Source organism: Xenopus tropicalis, chromosome 1 (assembly GCF_000004195.4).
Source record: "Xenopus tropicalis strain Nigerian chromosome 1, UCB_Xtro_10.0, whole genome shotgun sequence".
NCBI lineage: Eukaryota > Metazoa > Chordata > Amphibia > Anura > Pipidae > Xenopus > Xenopus tropicalis.
Genome location: NC_030677.2, coordinates 149,064,852 through 149,074,418, shown reverse-complemented (window position 1 = coordinate 149,074,418; position 9,567 = coordinate 149,064,852). Strand labels below are relative to the sequence as shown.

General features: G+C 41.1%; 1 protein-coding gene across 1 annotated transcript; it reads left to right on the top strand.

The window, feature by feature from the left end:
- The first annotated feature begins 7,807 nt into the window (after positions 1-7,807).
- LOC100498247 (olfactory receptor 6C75) lies at positions 7,808-9,093 on the top strand. Its single transcript, XM_002932096.2, has one exon. It carries the CDS (start codon positions 8,110-8,112, stop codon positions 9,046-9,048), a length of 939 nt encoding a protein of 312 aa, XP_002932142.1. The 5' UTR covers positions 7,808-8,109; the 3' UTR covers positions 9,049-9,093.
- Positions 9,094-9,567: the final 474 nt, after the last annotated feature.

Genomic DNA, 9,567 nt, shown 5'->3' with positions numbered 1-9,567 from the left:
AATACAAATAACACAAACAAGTACACGTTCAAGGACATATTAAGTCTGTTTCACTGGGGGATGCCAATATTTTTTGCATATATATATAAGTTAGAAATGAAAAAAAAAACTTACCTCAGATGGCAGCCCCCCTCAAGTTATCAGAAGCTGCAAAAAACCCACTCCTGGTAACTTCAATAGCTGAAATTCTTATTTTTAAATCAGAATTTAAGCTCTTCTAGTGCAGAAAGTGCTACTGGCTCTCTGAACTAGTGATGTGACCCCCTCAGTGTCAGGGCCTGCTCTGCGTGAGTTGTATTTAGAACAGAGGAGGAAACCTGAGTACAGGCAAACAAATAGTCCAAAATACAGTTTCAGAATGGATAATGAGAGTCCCAATTTCCAGGCACAGGTCGATTTAGGCAGCAAACAGTGAAGTCAGCATCATGCAAATGGTGTAAAACCAGAAAATCAGTCCAATATACAAATTTAGAGCGCACCCAGGAAGTTGCAAGCAAATTCCTATATTTGGTCATTGAACCCCAGTCTCTGGTGTCTATTTATTTTCATTTTTGAGTGCACAAGTGCAGAGCAGTGTGGGGGGACAGAATCCGCTAGGCCACCTCAGGGCAGCCCTAGGGTCATAAATGCATACCTCCCAACATTTGAAAAATGAAAAGAGGGACAAAAAGATTTGGCGCACGCAGCGTGGCAAATTGTTTGACCACGCCCACTTTTGTGACCACGCCCCAATTACCACACCCCATTAAAAATACTCCTTTTATATAGATGAAATGGGGGGGATCAGACGCAAATGTGCTATACCCTCATACTGAACGACCTAAGGAAAACAATATAGCAACTCCTACATATAAAATACAAATATAGAGAGAAGGCAGTCAGTTATAAGTGAGTTATAACTGTTTTGCCCCCCCCATACACAGTAGCCCCCCATACACTGTAGCCCCCATACACAGTAGCCCCCCTACACAGTATCCCCCCATACACAGTAGCCCCCCATACACAGTAGCCCCCCTCATACACAGTAGTCCCACATACACAGTAGCCCCCATACACAGTAGCCCCCCATACACAGTAGTCCCCCATACACAGTAGTCCCCCACACACAGTTTCCCCCCATGCACAGTGCCCCCCCCATACACAGTTTCCCCCCCATACAAAGTACCCCCATACACAGTAGCCCCCCCATACACAGTTTCCCCCCATACACAGTAGCCCCCCATACAAAGTACCCCCATACACAGTAGCCCCCATACACAGTAGCCCCCCATACACAGTAGCCCCCCCATACACAGTAGCCCCCATACAAAGTGCCCCCCATACACAGTAGCCCCCATACACAGTAGCCCCCCATACACAGTAGCCCCCCCATACACAGTAGTCCCCCATACACAGTGCCCCCCATACACAGTAACCCCCCATACACAGTAGCCCCTCATACACAGTACCCCCCCATAAGAGCTCTGCCTTCGTCTGCAGTTTCTCTCCTTATGCGGCTCCTTGTGCGGCGGTGCCAGGCCCTTTTATAAGGTTTCGCCCCGTGCGTAATGACGTCACACGTACGCACGGGGTGCAACCTTATAAAAAGGGCCTGTTGCGCTGCAGAAGGAGAGACATAACGAGCAAAGCCGCAGGAGAAGCCGGAGCGTCCGGCTCCAACCAGCGCATCCCGCTGTGCTGCATAGTTCAATTAACTATCCGGGACAGTGGGATGCGCCATAAAAAGCGGGACAGTTGGGGGTATGATAAATGCCTTGAGGGCAACATAACACAAATGCAATGTAAATGCACTGCAGAGATGGAAAATTGGTCCTGCATTTGATTTCTACTGTAACTGGGCCCCAAATGGTAAAAAACAGACCCTGTTTATAATGCCCAGGTTTTGAACACCACATGGTCAGTATGGACTAGTAATTCCTGAAATCACAAGTCAGTGGATGCACAGGCAGAAGAATCTCTTGTCTGATGGGAATTGTAAGCAAAGGGTGAGATGAAGAGATGCAAAGTCCAAATTCCTTCCTGAGGACTGGTCCTACTGATTTTTTGGAAGCTAGAAATGTGCACTGCCAAAAGAGTGTATTAAAGGCACCCCTATATAGATTTAAAAATTTTGCTTAATAGTGAAAAAAAACAATGCATGCATGGTTATGGGATAAGTTAATCACACAGGTAAGATCCTCTGCTATTCTATGATCTGTTTAAAAAAGCACTAGGCCTTTTCCAGTATTATATTTTTACTGATTAGTATGATTTTGGGATAGGGCATATGTGCAATGGTTCCTGGTCTCAGATTTTTGCATTTTATTGAGGTTCACCATCTTTGATTATGTAGAATAAACTGACAACTGTGGGCTGTTGGGATTTTATGGAGGTTGTACAGTACCTGACAATAGGGGGAAAGTTAAATATTATTAATTATTAACAATGTCTCCCTTTAATTTAGCCAAATTTCATTGCCCCCTGGTCTTGGAAATCAAAAGTATTAGATTATAAAAATAACCAGCATTGTACTTGTCTAAATTCATTGGGAATATCTAATGAGGTCTCTAAAGGATAGCTGGGGTGTTGCATATCCCAGCACAATTAATAATACTCTACAGAGAATAATTTCAAAGGAACAATGACAATTCTACAAATAAAATCTCTAGGTCTCTTAAGGATTGAGGAATTTGGAATGCTAAAATAAAAGGGGTGGGAAATCACCATCTTGAGAAATGGGCTAGCATATTAGTTGGAACAAACTGAAAAGCTACATAGAAATTATTATACACGAAATATCAATTGTCAATTATCAATATGAGTAGCCTTCACCATGGCTGAAAATATCCATAGTAAGGATAGATAGGAAACACAGAACCATGAACACAGTGATGGGAAACAAAAGATTATCACAGAACTGAAACAACAAGGTAGGAACATATTTGAATGGAATGTTCAGTGTATGTTTTTACTGATACAGTAAACAAATTACCAGGAAATAATAGTCTGGCTATTAACAGTAGTATGGAAGCCTTTCTCCCATAGACTCCATTTTAATCAAATATTTCAGATTTTTAAAACTGATTTCCTTTTTCACTGTTAAAATAAAACAATGTCCTGTACTTGATCCCAACTAAGGATCTACTACTATAACTTACTATAATTATTCCTTATTGGATGCAAAACAATCCTATTGGGTTTAATTAATGTTTTATTTTTTTTTTTTTTAGTAGACTTAAGGTATAAAGATCCAAATTACAGAAAGACACCTTATCCGGAATACCCTTGGTCCCGAGCATTCTGGATAACAGGTCCTTTACCTGTACAGCTTTCTAATAAAAGAGGCAAGTTCAACAGACTTTTCCTTAATTTTGTATTGTGTTTGGTCCATTTCCAAATGTGTTTATATATACCCAGTCCAATAAGCTCAAAAAGGGTGGTATATTTTCCCTTTAAAGTGAATGTATATTTATTTATTTATATGTGCCTATTACATAAGGTGTTGGCTAAATAAATGCTTATATAACCTACATAGTAACATAGTAAGTTGGGTTGAAAAAAGACATACGTCCATCAAGTTCAACCATAATGCCTATATATAACCTGCCTAACTACTAGTTGATCCAGAGGAAGGCAAAAAAACCCCATCTGAAGCCTCTCTAATTTGCCACAGAGGGGAAAAAATTCCTTCCTGACTCCAAGATGGCAATCGGACCAGTCCCTGGATCAACTAGTACTAAGAGCTATCTCCCATACCCCTGTATTCCCTCACTTGCTAAGAATCCATCCAGCCCCTTCTTAAAGTTATATAATGTATCAGCCAGCACGACTGATTCGGGGAGGGAATTCCAGAACCTCACAGCTCTCACTGTAAAAAATCCTTTCCGAATGTTTAAATGGAACCTCCCTTCTTCTAAACGGAGTGGGTGCCCTCGTGTCCGTTGGAAGGACCTACTGGTAAATAAAACATTAGAAAGGTTATTATATGATCCCTTTATATATTTATACATAGTTATCATGTCACCTCTTAAGCGCCTCTTCTCCAGTGTAAACAGACCCAACTTGGCCAGTCTTTCTTCATAACTGAGACTTTCCATACCCTTTACCAGCTTAGTTGCCCTTCTCTGGACCCTCTCTAACTCAGTAATGTCCTGTTTGAGCACTGGAGACCAAAACTGAACAGCATATTCTAGATGGGGCCTTACCAGCGCTCTGTAAAGGGGAAGAATAACCCCCTCCTCCCGTGAATCTATACCCCTTTTAATACAGCTCAAAACCTTGTTTGCCCTTGCAGCTGCTGCCTGGCATTGCTTGCTACAGCCAAGTTTATTATCTACAAGGACTCCAAGGTCCTTCTCCATTATGGATTTGCCTAGTGCAGTCCCATTAAGGGTATACGGGGCTTGCATGTTTTTACATCCCAGGTGCATGACCTTACATTTATCCACATTAAATCTCATCTGCCACTTAGCTGCCCAGATTGCCAGTTGGTCAAGATCCTGCTGCAGGGATGTCACATCCTGGATAGAATTGACTGGTCTGCAGAGTTTTGTGTCATCTGCAAACACTGATACATTACTCATAATACCCTCCCCTAAGTCATTTATGAACAAATTAAACAAAAGTGGACCCAGTACAGAACCCTGAGGGACCCCACTGAGGACCTTATTCCAAGTAGAGAATGTACCATTAACAACCACCCTCTGTACCCGATCCTGTAGCCAGTTTTCTATCCATGTGCAAACGGCTTCACTAAGACCAATAGACCTTAGCTTAGAAAGCAGTCGTTTGTGGGGAACGGTATCAAATGCTTTCGCAAAATCCAAATAGATGATATCTACTGCATCCCCACTGTCCAGCTTCTTACTTACCTCATCATAAAAAGCAATTAAATTGGTCTGACATGACCTGTCCTTCATAAAGCCATGCTGATTACTGCTCATAATGGCATTCTCCACTACATAATTTTGAATGTGATCCCTTAACAAGCCTTCAAATAACTTGCCCACCACGGATGTCAAACTTACAGGCCTATAATTGCCAGGCTGAGATCTTACTCCCTTTTTAAATATGGGAATGACATTCGCCTTCTTCCAATCCCTAGGTACCATACCTGATGAAAGAGAGTCTGAGAATATCAGAAACAAGGGCCACTGCAATTCTGCCCCTAGCTCTCTCAGTACCCGAGGGTGTATTCCATCTGGCCCCGGTGCCTTGTTTACATTTATCGTGTGTAACCCTTTAAGCACCATATCCTGTGCCAACCACTGTGTAGTTGGAGCTGAGGCAACAGTGCAGCTATTGGGTGGGACTTGTCCCACTGGCTCCTCTACTGTATACACAGAAGAAAAGAACTGGTTAAGCACATCTGCCTTTTCTGTATCCGCTGTAACCATATTGTTATTATAACTCAATGGGGCCACACCCTCAACCTGCATCTTTTTACTATTAATATACTTAAAAAACTTTTTGGGGTTAGTCTTGGCCTCGGCCGCGATGCGCTCCTCATTTTCTATCTTTGCCTTCCGGATTGCTGTTTTACAACACTTGTTATAGTGTTTATAATCATTAAACGCAGCTGCTGTCCCCTCTGACTTATATTTCTTAAAAGCTTTCCTTTTTTTCCCTATTAACTTCTTTACCTCAGAGTTAAGCCACATAGGGTGATTCTTAACACTTCTACTTTTTCTTATTAATGGAATAAATTGAGAACAGTAATGATTTAATATCATTTTAAATGACAACCATTTCTGCTCTGTATTTTTATCAGAAAACATAATGCCCCAATCTATGCCCTGAAGCGCTGCCCTTAAGGAGCTAAAATTTGCCTTCCTAAAATTCATTGTCTTTGTTGCCCCCGTGTAAATTTGTTTCCTGCACCAAACATTAAATGAAATAACATTATGGTCACTATTACCCAGGGGTTCAACCACTTGCACATTTGCTATACGTTCTGGGTCATTAGAGATCACTAGATCTAGTATAGCATGGTTCCTGGTTGGCTCCTCAACAACTTGTGACATAAAGTTGTCATGCAGCAAGTTTATAAACTTGTTCCCATTTACTGTCCTGGCAGTACTATTGCCCCAGTCAATATCAGGGTAATTAAAATCCCCCATTATTATCACTTGCCCCAAACTAGCAGCCTTTTCTATTTGCAACAGGAGCTGGGCCTCCTCCTCTTCGCTTACATTAGGGGGTCTATAGCATACCCCTACAATTAGTTTGGTAGATTCCTTACTATCTGTGAGAAGCTCAACCCATAAGGATTCAGCTCCCTCTGTTAACCCCATCACTTCCTCCCTAATATTTGCTTTTAATTCCTGCTTAATGAACAGACACACTCCTCCTCCTTTTCTATTGCCCCTGTCCCTCCGAAACAATGTATACCCCCCAATATTAACTGCCCAGTCATGAGACTCATTCAACCAAGTTTCAGCAACTCCAATCACATCATATTTCCGCTCCAACGCCAGTACCTCCAGCTCTCCCATTTTACCAGTCAGACTCCTTGCATTGGTAAACATACATTTAATACTGGTTCCGGCGTGAGAATGACGTGTAAACAACTTATGGGCCTCCCTGCCATTATCAGTATCCCGAAGCAAGTCTCCTCCCCCATTTTCCCTTACTATGCCCACTACCTCATCTATCCTGTCTACCACAGAATTTCCCTCTGCACCCTCCCCCCCCACTCCTAGTTTAAAATCTCCTCCAACCCTCTAGCCATCTTTTCCCCCAAAGCAGCTGCCCCATCATCATTGAGGTGCAGCCCATCCCTGGCAAAGAGCCTGTAGCCGACTGAGAAATCAGCCCAGTTCTGGAGAAACCCAAAGCCCTCCTCCCTGCACCAATCTCTCAGCCACGCATTAATCTCCCTGAGCTCCCGCTGCCTTCTTAATGTTGCTCGTGGCACAGGTAATATCTCTGAGAAAATTACCTTGGAAATCCTCGCCCTCAACTTCGCACCTAAAATCGTTCTTGAGGACTTCCCCCCCTCCTCTAACTTTGTCATTGGTACCTATGTGTACCAAGACCGCCGGGTCTTCCCCAGCCCCTCCCAACAATTTGTCCACTCGTTCCACCACATGCCGAACCCTAGCACCAGGCAAGCAACACACAGTTCGGCATGTAGGGTCTTTGCGACAAATTACCCTATCCACCTTTCTAATAATTGAATCCCCTACAACTATAGCCTGCCTTCCCTTCCTAGCACTATTCCCCCCACCTGTATTAGAGGTGCCGGCTCCCAGGGTGCTCTGAGAGTCAGCCCGCTCCATACATGCTAGCTCAGAGCTGTCTTCCCCAGCATCTTCACCTAAAGCGGCAAATCTGTTGGATTGTACAAGCTGTGAACCAGCCCCCCTACCCTTGTGTCCCCTACTTCCCCTCTTAACTGTTACAAATTTGTCTCCCTCATTAACCTCCACTGTCCCTTCTCCACCCCCCACTACACCGGCCCCTGCCAGTGGTTGCTCAGTGAGCCTCCTGTTCTCCCCCATGTTTGCAGCTGCCCTCAGTGCTGCCAGTTCCCCTCTTAGATTCTGCAAATGGCATTACTGATATATTATTATATGAATAATGAATTGATATTATATTATATGAATATATATTATATGAATATTCCCAAGTCACCATTGGTGGGTTTTTTTCACGAAACCTGCTATATTTTATTGTATTTATTATTATTATATTATTATTATTATAATTATTATTATAATTATTTTACACTTGTCATTTACGTGTTTTGGTAATTTTTCCCCATTTGTGGATTTTTTCACATTTTTGTGAATTTTTTGGCAAAGCAACACGGGACAGATTTGCTCATCACTAATTATAAAATTTTATGTATTCAAAAGCAAAATTTATAGCATATACAGTAATAAAGAGTTACCCCTGATGTTGAAAAGCCCAGCTCCTAACTAATTCCATTCTGAATCTTCTAAAGAATGAAGACCCTTAGGCTTTAGGGCAGCGGTACACAGGGAGATCTGTGACATTTATGCACTCATACAGAGATACATAAACAAACAAATAAACAAGAAGGTATTTTCTGAATTGGCGTAATTAAATACTGTATGACAAAACCATCTCTCTACTGCACTTTCTTTTTATACAGGGCTTGGCAGTATGTCATTAGGAAATTCAACATTGGCGAAAGAATTCATACTTTGGGGATTCCCTGATGTTCCAATCGTCCAGGAGTTTTTGTTTGTGCTACTTTTGTTTACTTATATGTTGACCCTTTTTACTAACACTCTGGTTATAATTGTTACTCTAACAGAAAGACATCTGCAAACTCCAATGTATTTTTTTCTTCGGAACTTTTCTTTACTAGAAATATGTTATGTATCTGTGACTGTTCCAAAAATTCTAGCTACCATTTCTTCCCAGGGGAGGGTTATTTCAGTTTCCAGCTGTATCACCCAGCTATTTTTTTTCTTTTTCCTTAGTTCCACCGAGTGTTTCCTGTTGGGTGTCATGGCCTTTGATCGCTATTTGGCTGTGTGTCACCCATTACGTTATTCAGCTTTAATGAACCATACAACCTGCCAGAAAATTACAATATGCTCATGGTTTGGGGGGTTTATTACAACATTCCCTCCAGTTTTTTTAATATCTCAGCTTCAGTTTTGTAGAACCAACACAATAAACCATTTCTTTTGTGATGCACCCCCTCTTTTACAAACTTCATGCAGAGATGCTTCTTTTAATGAATTCCTGGATTTTATTTGTGCTGGTCTAGTCATAATGACCTCTTTTACTGTAACCTTGATGTCCTATATTTACATTATTATCACAGTACTGAAAATTCCTACTAAAATTGGAAGAAGAAAAGTATTTTCCACCTGTGGTTCCCATCTAACTGTTGTCCTTGTGTACTATGGTACTGTAACCTTCATATATGTCAGACCAAAGGGTGGCTTCACTCTTAGCCTTAATCGATCAGTAGCAGTATTTTACACTGTTTTAATACCTATTCTTAATCCAATCATATACTGCTTAAGGAATAAGGAGGTAAAACTGGCAATAAAGAAACTGGTATCCTTGCAATCTATCCGACAATAATGAAAGGGTTTGTTTACCTTTAAATAAACTTTTAGTATGACATAAACACTGATATTTTGAGACAATTTGCAATTGGTCTTCATTTTTTATTTTTAGTGGTTTTTTATTTATTGTAGCATTTTATTCAGCAGCTCAGCAGCTCTCTGGTTGCTAGGGACCAAATGGTGTGAATGAGAGGCTGGAGTGTTTTTTTAGGAAATAGAATAGAAATAAAGAATAGAAAGATAAGAAATAAAAAGTAGCAATAACAATACAATTGTAGCCTCACTGAGCAATAGATTTTGGCTCCTGGGGTCATTGACACCCATTTGAAAGCTGGAAATAGACAAATAATTCAAAAACTGAAATAGATAAGATAAAATTAAAGACCAGTTGAAAAGTTGCTAAGAACTGGCCATTCTATAACATACTAAAGGTTAATGATGAACCACTCAGTTGAATTACTTACTGTCCTTGTTTTGTCTTTTGAAATTGGGAACCTCACAGAATTAAGATTTTTTTAAAGAATGTAAAAATGCA

Bases quoted from the DNA above. Each gene is read 5' to 3' on its own strand.
- LOC100498247 (XM_002932096.2), top strand. From the start codon at position 8,110: ATGTCATTAGGAAATTCAACATTGGCGAAAGAATTCATACTTTGGGGA.